Source organism: Loxodonta africana, chromosome 20 (assembly GCF_030014295.1).
Source record: "Loxodonta africana isolate mLoxAfr1 chromosome 20, mLoxAfr1.hap2, whole genome shotgun sequence".
NCBI classification, from domain to species: domain Eukaryota; kingdom Metazoa; phylum Chordata; class Mammalia; order Proboscidea; family Elephantidae; genus Loxodonta; species Loxodonta africana.
In genome coordinates, this window is record NC_087361.1 from 56,506,024 (window position 1) to 56,519,629 (window position 13,606).

Here is a 13,606-nt window from a genome sequence, read left to right on the forward strand (position 1 = left end):
AAGTTCTCCTTGAATGCTCACTGTAACTGCTAGGAATTTGAGAGGAAAGGAACCAGTGTGAACTGAGGTGTTCATGAAAAAGACTTCTTTACTGGAAGCTTCTTAGTGAGTTTGACCTTGACAGCTAAGGCTTAGAAACTCTGGAAATACATGGCCTCTCTTCTGATCTAGGAGTCCCTGTACTTGAAGGGTGAACGAATCAAATTTGACTTCCGTAATATATTGGGATAGTATTAGAAATTAAAAGGCCTCTGCTAAGTGCTGTTTTGTTGAGATTTACCCTAAGAACACAGTCTGGAAGACATTTTTAGAGATCATCTAACTCAGTGGTTCTAAAATCCCGGTCCTTGGACATAGCTGCGTACATCAGAATTACTTAGCTTAGGAAAAACAAACTAACATTCCAGGGCTCACCCCCAGAGATTCTGGGAACTTTTAATCCATATATGGCATTCACAGTCCAATGCAGGTGTTTCTGTTAGGGAGTCCCTTTCGGGAACCACTGATCTAACTTAATCTCTTTTTCCTGTCAGGATTAATCCTAAATCATTTCTGGAAAATATCCTCTTATTAATTTCCAAGGAAGAAGAAGGGACTTATTTACTATGTATCAGCCATCAACCAGTCAATTCATTCTGGAAATTTTTATTTTCTAACTTAGTGTTAACTCTGGAAACACTGTTGGCATAGTGGTTAAGAGCTACAGCTGCTAACCAAAAGGTTGGCAGATCCAATCCACCAGGCGCTTCTTGGAAACTCTGTGGGGCAGTTCTGTTCTGTTCTGTTCTGTTCTGTAGGGTCACTATGAGTCGGAATCGACTCAACGGCAACGGGTTTGGTTTAGTTTTTTTTTAGTGTTACTCTTATAAAAACTTGAACTCGATCTCTTCCTTCTTGTTCTCTTGCTGGAGAAACTGTCCCTTTAGGAGTGTTAGGGGAAACGGTCTGTTTTGAGCTAGCAAAAGCGTGAGACGTGTCCCACTGCTGCCTGCGTTCCTCCTCCACACATCCAGGCCACCACTGCCTGCCAGTCCAAGTTGGTACACGAGTGAAACCTGTTTGCCATCCATGTGTTTTGTTGTGCTGTGAGGGAAGACGGAATTTGTGTCCCTTCTTTCTGATCAGGTCAGAGATTTTAGAAATACTAACACTACCTAGCAAAGATGGCAGACACTAAACATATAAATGTTGAGAAAAGAGGTGTATATTAAGCAATTTATTGATTATTATTGGGCTTTAGGTATGGACTTGAACCTACCTGATAGTGGCTATCTGCATGTGACCATTGCATCAATACCCTACTGTGTGCAGGGTTCATTACTAAGTACAATTACTGACATTTTGTAGGCTAACTGTGTAACAGCATGCCTGGTAAAGTAGAGAGTCAGCGAAAGAGAGGAAGACCCTCAATGAGTTGGGCTGACACAGTGGCAGCAACAATGGGCCCAAGCATGACAGTCATTGTGAGGATGGCACAGGACCAGGTAGTGTTTGGTTCTGTTGTGCATAGGGTAGGCACCTAACAACAACAACAGCTCTGTAACATACTCTCAGATATGTAAGCAGTATCTGGGGTTTGTGCTTCCCACTTTGATGATGCTGCACTAGAAAGACCTCTTGCTTTGTGGTGGTGCTGTGGGCCTGGTTAACTGAAATTGCATTAAGATGATATCATTAATATTAAAATTCGCCTGACTTACAGCCACTGGCAGATGAATCTACTTAATGTAGAAGTCTGCATTATAGCCAGCCACTTCTGTAGAAGTTTGCCTAACTTTTCTGGGTCTATCATAATTTTGTGTAGTTTTTTCCCACAGTTGGATTGGCATTTTGGATAAAGTTTCCCAAATCCAGGAAGAAATTTTTTTTTTATCTTCCCATGTTGATCTTTGTGCTTTTTCTAAGTGGTTAATATAATTTACAGCTTAAGAGTGACTTTTTATTATATCTTCCTTAAAATTAAATTTTAATTATCCACTAAAATTAGTGAGTTTCTGTAAGAATAAATCAAATGGATTGGGTTTATTTTTGGCCACAGCTGATTGGGTGAATTTCAGTGGTTAAAAGTGAAATACTGAGCTCATTATTGCCCCTAGGGATGGGGAGAACTCTTGCTTGCAGAGAGGAGAGGTGCCCCACCCCATCCTCCCTCCAGTAGTGGAATTCCTTCTGTCATATCTGGGTGACAGGACTGGGTGTGGTCAGTTAACTAGGGTGTGAGCTAGACCTGCCCATGGGGTGGAGCAGTCCCTCAGGGCTTCAGATCTGCTTCCACTGTGTCTAAGGGATATTACTAAATAAATTAATTATATAGGACATAATTAAATAAAACAGTTGGAAATCAAAGAGGCCCACCTTGGACAGACTGGTAGGAGCCCCAGACAGGCAGTGGTCAGGAATTGAACTTCAGCCCCTAGAGGATTACTGGCAGGAAGACAATCCTAGAAGTTCCAGGCATGTTCCTGGAGCAGGAAATGCCCAGCCCAGATTGTTATCTGCACGAGGGGGAAGTAGAGGCCAGGCTTCAGAACAGGACCAAAGCCCGGGTGAGGGAACTGCAGCACAGAGTCGGAGCTGGACAGCAGGAGAGGTGGCTTTTAAAAATCTGTCATTAAATACTTCCTATGTACTAGGCAGTGTTCTAAATATAATCAGCCCTTACCACAGCCATGGCACGATAGGTACTCTGATTACCCCCATTTTACAGATGAAGAAAGTGAGGCACCAAGATAATAGACTTGCCCAAAGTCAAGTCAACCAGTTAACAAGTTGTGGAATCAGTGTTTAGATGGAAGCAGCCTAACTGCAGAGCCCTGCCTCCATCATTGCATCCTGCGGTCCTGAGGCCTTGTTGTGTGTTTGGCTCAGGTTCCTAACTCACTCCTCCCTGGTGCCGTCCTTGGTCCCAGAATAGAAGCAAGGGCAGTAGAACCTGGCTGATGAACTTGAGAAGTCAGGGAGGCTCCAGTGTGACCTGGCCTAGAAACAGCTGTTTCCAGTATGGAGCAGCTGTGAAGTTAAAATGTGTTGCAACATCACCAGTAAATACAAACGAGGAAGGAAAGGCATATAGCCACTTGGTGTTAGCACAAAATAAGATCCAAGGGGGAAAATACCATCTTAAATCCTCATCTAGAGAAACAGCTGAGGCTGCCCGGAAAAAGGAAAGAAAGAATAAAACTGTGGGAGACTTGAATGAATAGCTGCTAAGTGTTCATACCTAAGAGACATGTTAACAAGAAAAGCAGAACCTTTGGAAGCGTTAGTGCACTCTACCTGAGGGAACTCCTTGGTTGTTTGGAGAATTCTCAACAGTAGGAGCCCTGGTGATACAGTGGTTAAGAGCTACGGCTGCTAACCAAAAGGTCAGCAGTTCGAATCTACCAACTGCTCCTTGGAGACCTTATTGGGCAGTTCTGCTCTGTCCTATAGGATCACTGTGACTTTTATCCTTGAAAATAAAGGTTTTGTATGATGAAACAGCAAACAAATACCCCCTGCTTACTGAGTATTTTGTAAATAACGTGTAGTATTAACTAGTAAGCCATGAATTCTACTTTCTCCATCCCTTCCCCAAGGATTTTTTTTAAATCCACATAAGCTAATGAAGACTATATCCTATCATTCTACTGTACACTGAATACAGATAGACATTTGGTTTGTTTAGTAGTTTTTTTGGCCCCCCGCCCTTTTGAACTGAGTATTTGAATGGATTAGAAAACTGGTATTTTGCTGGTTTTTTCAGTATCGTTGTTGTATACAACACTAGCCACTCATTTCTTTGATTCCTAAACAACAACATGAGTGTCCAGTGAAGTGTTGGGTGTCTTATCTCCTTAGACAGGGTATGAAGGGGTGAGAGTAAGATAGGGTCTCTGACAGACCATTATTTGGACTTACAATAATGAAAAGGATTTTCTAATAGTGAATGTGATTGGACTCCAAACTCATTCCCCTGTTGCTCATAAAATAGTGGGGCAGCTTGTAAAGTGCAGTAGAATCAGTTCAGCCATTTTGAATAATCCTTTTGAGTCGGAATTAAAACAAAATGCAAACATTACAAGCACTTGGTGTAATAAGTAGCCTCTGTGAAAATTTTAAACAGCAGAGTCCTGTATTCTCATGCGTACTTTTATGAGCATTAAAGTTAAGTTCATGTGAAAGAAAACTCTAGGACCTTAATAAAATTGATTGTTGCTGTGTGTAAAAATCATTCCCTCAGTGTTCTCATCGTGTGTCTGTGGGGTTTTGCCTCCGGTGGAGATCATCCAAGCCTGTGTTGTTTCCCGTCCTTGTCCCTAAGCTGAATAAATCCTGCTTAGTTGTCAGAGTATTTAGATTACTAAATTTATATTGATTGCACCCTTTGCTTTCAACTTTAAATAATAAATGAGAGTAAAAAAAAAAAAAAACTTTTTAAAAAAATAACTCTCTGACTTCTTGTGTGATGAACCCTGTTAGATCACCTTCCAATTCAAAGTACCTCTAGAAACTTAAGCGACATGCCTTAGGACTTTAGGACTTAGACCCTAAGTGCCGTGGTTAGAAAAAGAAAAGGCTAAAAAAGTATAAAAAGAGAGAGCTCACTGTTTTTTCAATTAATGTTTAGAGACCATTTTTCCAGACACTTAGACTAAGAATAAAAGGAAGATATCTCCATGTAGCAGGTCAGTCTGAAAGGGTCAGAGGCCTAGGGCTTTGCTCTGGAACGTGTTTGGTGTATTTGGGTTGATTTATTTCCACATACATAAAGCGCGGTGACTTTCCTGCAGGTGGATGAGAGCCAAACTGGAGAGCCCGGATGGCTTGGAGGAGAATTAAAAGGGAAGACAGGATGGTTCCCTGCAAACTATGCAGAGAAAATCTCGGAAAATGAGGTTCCTGCCCCAGTCAAAACAGTGACTGACCCGACGTCCGCCCCTGCACCCAAACTGGCTTTGCGAGAGACCCCCGCTCCCTTGGCAGTGCCCTCCTCAGAGCCCTCCACGACCCCCAACAACTGGGCCGACTTCAGCTCCACGTACGTGTAGCCATGCTATTTCTCTTTGTTTCTGAAATCCCAGTTAGTAATCTTTTCCTTTTTTTTTAAATCATTCTTTTGGTCTTGTGTTGTACTGCTAAGTGAAGGGGCTGGGTTGTTTTCATTACCACTTTCTCTGACTGGTCTATTAGCCAATTGTGGATTATATTCTCTGAACTGGATTTAGTTACATCATTCCCTAAAAAATGACTTAGCACAGTACAGAATAAAGTCTATTATCTTGCTTAGTTAGATCATTTGTATCTTTCATTCTTGTGGAAGAAATGGAGAAATAGACTTTCCTAATAATCTGTTTTGACACACATGTCAGTCAGCAAATGTCCAAAGTCATTTCCCGCATGTAAATAGCATCTCTTTTTGCTGGGTTTCAGAAATTGAATTCAGTCATGTGGTTTTGAATAAGCTAGGCAGCTGTTTGCTCTATAAGCTTCCCATTGACATTAACCGTGTGCCGGTGAGCAGCGGTGTGAAGAGCTGCGTGCTCTTGGCCCTGTCGGTTCTGTGTCCTTGGTCGTCAATCAGGAAGTGCCATTAAAAAGCAGTGTGTGAGCAGAGCTTTGACATGAGGGCTGCGTGCCCCCCGTGAGACCCGCTGTCCACGCTGCCAGTTATAGGGCCGTGATTTAGACGCCTGGTTGTCTGAAAACATTTTATACTAGCGTGCGAGTGAAAGTGATTTGAATAAGTATTTAAAATTTTTTTCAAGTCTAATCACCTCAGAAGAAACAAATTGGAGGCAAGGAGTCAAGATGTAGTGCAGGAGAAAGATCAGATGGAGCCGACACAGGGAAGAAAGGAGGCTGGTGACCAAGGGCAGGAGGAAGCGGAAGGAAGGGTGTCAGGAGCAGCAGGCTGTTCATGCTTGTAATTTCACAGAGAAGGTTCAGGGTGCTGACAAAGGTCCTGCTCATCTAGTCTCTGCTTTTGAAAAATGACCTATTATTACCATGACTTCCAAGTTGAAACTCATCTCGATATTGGTTTAAATGGTCTGACTTTTTAAGCCAGAGTTTATGTTGAAGTAGAAGACAAATGCTGCGTTTTCCAGGATTTGGTTTTGCTGTGGATCAGGCCAGCATACCTTGTGGGCATCCTGTTTTCCACACCAAAAACCAGGATGTGTGGTTCTGATTTTCAAGTTAGTTCTGTGTCTTATAACCCCTTGCCAAACTGCTCAGGGTTGTCTTGGCTGCAGTCTGTACAGAAGCAGATTTCCAGGCCTTTCTTCTGTGGAGCCACTGGGTGGGTTTGAACCTCCAGCCTTTAGGTTAGCACCTGATCACAAAGCTTGCGCCACGCAGGCTCCTGTATGTCTTATAAAGTTGTAAAAAGTAAATTGCATATATATCTGCGCTCATGCTGACATTTTCATTTAAAATGATAAAATCACAGAATTGGAGCTGACCCTGAGATCCTGGAGAGCTGGTTGCTCTAAGGAGACCACTCATAGTCACCAGGGTCCAGGCATATGACAGGTTTTTACTGTAAGATCGATGAGCAGGGAAATGGTGTTCAGAAGCCCCAGCTGCTGAGCCCATACCTGCTAATACGTGGCATGCCACTTCCTTTCCCTGGTTTAGTTATTGCTGTTACAGCTGATGATAGCAATCCTGTGGGGATGTTTCTCTGGTGCTGTAGAGTTTCAGAGTAAGGTGAAACTTGTGAGAGCTGGGACTCAACGGGGCTGCCCTGTTTATCTGGGGCTCACAAGTGTTCCGCCTTGACAGGGTGCTGTCTTATCACTTTTCTATCACTTGTGTAATGTATTTTTTTTTTTAATAATATTTTATTGTGTTTTAGGTGAAAGCTTACACAGCAAATTAGGTTCCCCTTTTTAACAGTTTTTATACTATTCTGTGCCATCGGTTACAGTTTTCACAATGTGTCAGCATTCTCATAATTTCCATTCTGTTTGTTCTGTTTCTATTAACCTACCGTCCCTTCCCTGCTGTCTTATCTTTGCTCTTGGGTAAATGTTGACTGTTTGGTCTCATATAGTTAGTTGTATAAGGGAGCACATTACTCATGGGTGATATTATTTTACAAGCCAATCTATTCTTTGGCTGAAAGGTGACCTCCAGAAATAGATTCAATTCCAAGCTCCAAGGGTATTTTAGGGCGATAGCCTCAAGGTTTCCTCTGGTCTCTATCCTTCCGGTAGGTCTTGCCTTTTTTAGGAACTTGAGTTTTCTTCTACATTTTTCTCCTGTTCTATCCGGGACCTTCTGTGTATCCCTGGGCAGAACAGTCGGTAGTGGTAGCTGGGCACTACCTAGTTCCTCTGGTCTGAAGTTTGAAGAGGTTGTGGTTCATGGGGTCTGTTAGTCCCACGGACTAGTTTCTTTTTTGAGCCTTTGATTTCCTTCATTCTCTTTTGCTCCATACGAGGAGAGACCAATAGTTGTATCTTAGATGGCTGCTTGTCTATTGCTTGTTTTAGCAGAAAATATTTGCGTTTTCCTTCTCTGACAGGTTTCCACATTACACAAGTTCCGGCTTTCTCAGGTTTTGTTGCGTTGCCCTATCCAGCATTTCATGTGCCCCTCACAACTAACCGACAGTGTATTGTTCTCACGTGATCGGTGAGGAAATCAAGACTGAGAGAAACTGCAATCTCTCGAAGTTTGTCTCTAGTGGGGAAGCTCAGACTCAAACCTGTATTCTTTCCCTTCCTTGTGCTTTAACTTAGAAAGCCACACAAATGTAATGGATTGGTGTTACGTGGGCTCAGAGCTTGCTGTGAGTGAGAAGCTGGTTCATTAGCAAGTCCTGCTGTTTATGGCACTGTGCTTTTCTTCCCAGGTGGCCCACCAGCACGAGCGAGAAACCAGAAACGGATAACTGGGACGCGTGGGCGGCCCAGCCCTCCCTCACTGTCCCCAGCGCTGGCCAGTTAAGGCAGAGGTCAGCCTTTACTCCAGCCACAGCCACGGGCTCCTCTCCGTCGCCTGTGTTAGGCCAGGTAAAAGCACTCAGTGAGAGCGTGAAGGGCTTAGCATGGTAACGAACCGAACATGGGGTAAATGATTGTTGATGATGTCATTTAGAAGTGAGCCTTGCGTATGTACCTGGGTCAGCCAGCAGTGTGGGATCCAGTTCATGCTTTCCCCAGTAGTCTTTTTAAGAGGCCAGGAACGTGCTGCCGATAGTGAGGGCGCATAGGAGGGCACACTTCTCCCTGGATTGACCACGGAGCTTCTTCACCGCAGAAGTGGCATTTGAGCTGCGTCTTGAACGAAGGGTAAGACTTTATTTAAAAATGAGAGGACTGGCTTATCAGACAGAACATGCTATGAGGAGAGGCTTCAAGGTGGAAGATCCTAGAGTGTGTTTAGGGAAAATCATGCCTGGTCAATCCATTTGGCCAAAGCATTGAGTATTTATCAGAGAAGACAAACTGGCTGCTGGTTATGAGAAGCTCTTAAGTGCTCTGCTAAGAATGAGTTGTTTCTGAAAGGATAAAGGTAGCTGTTGTGAATATTTCTCTATTGCTTAATACAATAAAGTTAAAGGAGTGAATTAATTTCTATAAATAATGAGTCAAACCAAATAGGACAAAACCAGGGAGCTGGGGAATGATGGAATTGAGGGTGGGCACTGGGCAGAGCCACCTGCAGGTGACGTGCAGAAAGGTTGGTGAGAGGGCCGTCAGGGCAGCGGAGCAAGTCGGGCTGTTTCCGTCATCCAGGTGGAAGTGAGGGAGGCCCGAGCTCAGGTCAGTTCCCATTTACTGACTGTCTTAGTTATCTAGTGCTGCTGCAACAGAAATGCCACAAGTGGTTGGCTTTAACAAACAAGTTTGTTCTCTCACAGCCTAGGAGGCTCAACCCAACCCATCCTAATTCAGGGCATCAGCTCTAGAGGAAGGCTTTCTCTCTCTATCGGCTTTCGGGAAAGGCCCTTGTCATCAATCATCCCCTGGTCTAGGAGCTTCTCAGCACAGGGACCCCAGGTCCAAAGGATGTGCTCCACTCCTGGCTCTTCATTCTTGTGGTAGAGGCTCCCACTCCTCTCTGCCCTTCTCTGTTATAAATCTCAGAAGAGATTGACTCAAGTTACAGCCTAATCCTGTAGAATGTGTTCTCCCTTATTAACATAACTGCCCCTAATCCTGCCTCATTAACATCATAGAGATTAGGATTTACAACACACAGGAAAATCACATGAGATCACAAAATGGAGGACAACCACAACAATACTGGGAATCATGGCCTAGCCAAGTTGACACACATTTTGGGGGACACAGTTCAAGCCATGACACTGACTTAGAGAGGAGAGCGACTTAGTGAGGGAGACTACGGGGAAGATAGAAAGGGAGAGGCCTGGGATGGAGATGAAGGAAGGAGCCAGGGAAATGAATTTCTAGATAGAGGTGGGCATTGGGTTTTAGATGCGTCAAGTTTAAGGTGAAAGCGGAACTTCCAGGTAGTTCTGTCTGACAGATCCTTGGAAGTTAGACCCAAAGGGTGGGAGAGAGGGCAAGATAAGGGTTATATAGCAGGGTCATCCCATAGAGAAAATAGTCGGATCTAAAGATGTGTGAGCTCTCCAAAGGAGAGAGGATAAAGGGAGAAAATAGAAAATACACAGGCCTGTGTGTATTCTGTGATAGAGAGGAGCTACTAGACAGGGAGGTATCATCTCTCTTTGCATCTGTCCCAACTGAGCACTTAGCTGGCGTCAGATGCCCAGTCGATGGTGGTGGAGGAGGAGGGGGCGTCTCTAGAAGGCAGTGTGGTCATTAAAGGTCACGGTGAGGGCCAAGAAAAGACCACACAGTGTGGGGAATAGAACGTGTTTGTGACCTGGGAGAGACTAGGTAAAGCCAGTGCAGAGGCGTAAAGCAGGAGTGAGTGGTGAAGAGGTGGAAAGGTTTGTGAAGGGGAAGAACAGGAGCAGGGCAGAGTGAGGACCAACCAACAGGATCAGCACGAGCCGAGTCCCCAGTGGAGCAAGTATCAGAGAGTACAAATGGTTTGAGGTGGAAACGGCTTTAAAAGCACATGAAAGAAGAAGTTCAGGTGGTGCTGCAAGGCATCGTTCTCAGTAGGACAGGGCCCAAGGGCCAGAGGAGACACAAACGAGGACGTCAGTAACGGAGGACGAGGAGGTGCACGGCCAGAATTAACCGGCATCTCCTATTGATGATTACACATTGTTTCGGCATCCTCCAGCAGCTTCCCAGCTTGGGAACTGCTGCGGAGGACAGTGGTAGCTCAGTGGTAGGATTCTCGGCTTCCATGCAGGAGATCTGGGTTCCATTTCCGGCCAGTGCATCTCAAGCGTGGCCACCACTCGTCAGTGGAGGCCTGCATGTTGCTGTCATGCTGAACAGGCTTCCGTGGAGCTTCCAGACTAAAACAGGCTAGGAAGAAAGGCTTGGCAGTCTGCTTCCAAAAATCAGCAGATGAAAACCCTGTGGATCACAGTGGTCTGATCTCATTGTGTGTGGGGTCTCTATGAGTTGGGGGACAATTCGATGGCAGCCAACAACAAGCTACTGCTACCGTTATTAGAGCAGCACTGTGCCCAGGTATTATACTTTGTTAACATTTCGAAGAAGGTATCATCTCCGTTTTACAGATACGGAAACTGAGGCTTAGAGAGATTAAACCGTTGCCCATAGACACATAATCAGTAAGTGACAGACCTGGGATTTCAGCCCAGGATGGGTGATTGGGTCACATGCACGTGAAAAGATTGACAGGGCAGACACATGTAAGGCTTCTCAGGGTGAGAGATGCTGAAACAGCAGTGAGGGCGCAGCTGCAGTGGCAGGCTCCGGGGTCTCTTCTTGGCAGAGAGGTAAGTGAAAGGGGCCAAGAGAACTGAGTGATCAGGAGGGTTAGGGCTCAGAGGCCGGGAGGGTGAGAGGTAGAGGGCTTAGCCCTGGGGGTGTTTGAAATCCCGAGAAGGTTTTGAGGGATGCGAAGGAGTGCATAGCCAAGGTAGAAGGAAATGGGGACGCCACAGGTTTAAGAAGGTGAGAACCCATGAAGACTGGGATTGAGAGGTTATTAGCCACGTGGATGCAGAAACTGTTTGACCCATTGTAGACTCTCCATTCATCCGACATGATCGTAGTTAAATATCAAGGTGAAATAACTCCCAAAGGCAAGTACAAATTGGTTCTGAATGAATTGTTTTCGGGTGTTGTCCTTTGTTTCTTTCCATTTACTTATATATCTGAAAGTTGTCGCTATTTTATTTTTTAGTAATGGTTTTATGCAACGTTGCTTTTTTTTCCCTCCCCCTAAAAGAAAGATAATAAATGCCTCTCCCGGCTTTTCCAGCCTCAGCTTCTCCTACGCCCCTCCAGGACGCTAGGCCACACACACCCCTGGACTGTGGTCATCCTACACCCCTCCACGACACTAGGCCACATGCACCCCTGGATTGTACCCCTCTTCCTGGACCCTCTGCAGTGTGCCACCTCAAGGCCTTTGGCCGGGCTGTGACCTGGGTTTGCAGTGCCCTGCCTCCGAAGCCCTAGCTCTCAGAGCCCTTCTCGTCCTGCAAGGCCCTCATCTGTGACATCTCCCCCACCCCTCCCTGGCAACGTTCACCACCCTTTCTTCTCCGTTTCCACAGTGAATAGGTGGAACCTCTTTTTAGCGTGTTTTATTCTGCCAGGTGGCATGTGTAGTTGTTTTTATCTTTCTTCCCCATCTATTGTGAGTTCCTTGCTAATACTACCATCCTGTCCATTTTTATAGTGCTTTATAGAGTCCCTGGGTGGTGCAAACAGTTAACACGCTTGGCTGCTAACCGAAAGGTTAGAGGTTTGAGCCTACACAGAGTTGCTTGGGAAGAAAGGCCTGGTGATCTCCTTCCAAAAACTCAGCCATTGGAAACCCCGTGGAGCACAGCTCTACTCTGACATACACGGGGTCACCATGAGTTGGAGTCGACTCGACAACTGGTTTTTATGGATAATAAAGTGCCTTGGCTGAGATTAAGTTTGGGAGACAGAGACGGTGCATGTTTTTCATCGATGTGTAGAATAAATGATTAACTGTGTAAAATCCCAGGAGTATATTCTAGCCTCTCCTTACAATGAATGTATGTTAACCAAGTCCTTGTTTCTCTAAAAACAAACTAAAGCAAGCACAGTACAGTGCGGAGCAAGTTTACCTGTGTCCTGGGTCTGAACTGTGATGTCAGTGAATTACCTTGTGAGGCTTCATCAGATTCCTGTTAATCCTCTGCTACACTCCAAGTCACACTGGACATGGGCAAGTGCCCTGGACAACTTGAGAATGAAAAGAGAACCAAAACATATGGGACACGCAGCCAGGCGCAGCAGGACCAATAGAGCCTCCTGGCTTGTTTAAGTAGAGGGTTCTAGGTGGCCAGACCTGGTGGCACAGTGGTTAAGAGCTCAGCTGCTGACCAAAAGGTTGGCACTTCATATCCACCAACCGCTCCTTGGAAACCCTATGGGGCAGTTCTACTCTGTCCTACAGGGTTGCTGTGAGTCGGAATCGACTTGAGGGCAACGGGGTTTTTTTTTTTTGATTGGGTGGCCAGACCCTGGCCCTGTGAATGGGCTGGCAGGTTTTCATCTCACTGGTGGAAATGAGCAGTTACTGAGAAAACGGTGAAGCATCTAGTTCCCCCCCTGTGTTGAAACAGCGGCCCTAGGTGGCTGTGGAGAGATGTCAGCATCTACGTCTGCCTCGTTTATAACAAACCGTGATATAATGAGAACCCCTTTATGTTGTTCCACACAAGGGAGAAAAGGTGGAGGGGCTACAAGCGCAGGCCCTGTATCCTTGGAGAGCCAAAAAAGACAACCATTTAAATTTTAACAAGAATGACGTCATCGCCGTCCTGGAGCAGCAGGACATGTGGTGGTTTGGAGAAGTCCAAGGCCAGAAGGGCTGGTTCCCCAAGTCCTATGTGAAGCTTGTTTCGGGGCCCACCAGGAAATCAACGAGGTATTTGGGCGTTTATCTGCCTCTGGTATATACATTTTAGGCATTGAATGATTGTTTTCCCTGGTTAAGATTTGCAGATAAAATGAGTTTTGCAGGATTGTTCCGTCTTCTGTGAAATCTTTTGTCTTTTAACTGCAAAAGTCAGAGCACATGTGGACAGGAAGGGAGCTTCCTGCAGGTAGGTGAGTGGTCGTTTCTCCTTCCCTCGTGGAAGTTGTACACCTTGTTTTCTACTGACTTGTGCAAGAGGGAGTTCTACTTGGAGACCTGGAACATCCCGGTGGATTTGTTGGGATTGTGACTCTTTCTGTCTGGTACCTAGTCCCGTGCCAGACTCATGAACACATAATTGGAAGAATTCATTCTCTTTTTCATTAGGTCTTGTTGCAGCACAGAACCGTAACAAGGCTGTTGTTTAGTGATTCCAACCAAACAGATATTCCGGAATAAAAACACGAGAATATTCGATGCGCACATATCAGTCATGCTTTGAAATAGATCAGTCCGTAGGCTATGTGTGCAGCGTAGGAAAGTGCTGAGAACAAGAAAGTTAGCGTAGAGTCATGCCTGGTGATGGAGGTGGTGACACACTTCATTACCTGTTTTTAACTTAGCCAGGTGCAGT

The 13,606-nt window shown here is 45.1% G+C and overlaps 1 protein-coding gene across 12 annotated transcripts in view; it reads left to right on the plus strand.

Annotated features, from left to right (window-relative positions):
- The window catches only part of ITSN1 (intersectin 1), a 176,454-nt gene that overhangs the window by 143,370 nt on the left and 19,478 nt on the right, over positions 1-13,606 (plus strand). For all 12 annotated transcript variants that reach the window (XM_023548435.2, XM_023548438.2, XM_064273214.1 and 9 more), the window contains 3 exons: positions 4,773-5,020; positions 7,844-8,003; positions 12,776-12,981. In XM_023548435.2, the coding sequence (XP_023404203.2) occupies positions 4,773-5,020; positions 7,844-8,003; positions 12,776-12,981 (614 nt within the window). The remainder of the gene's footprint in view (positions 1-4,772; positions 5,021-7,843; positions 8,004-12,775; positions 12,982-13,606) is intronic.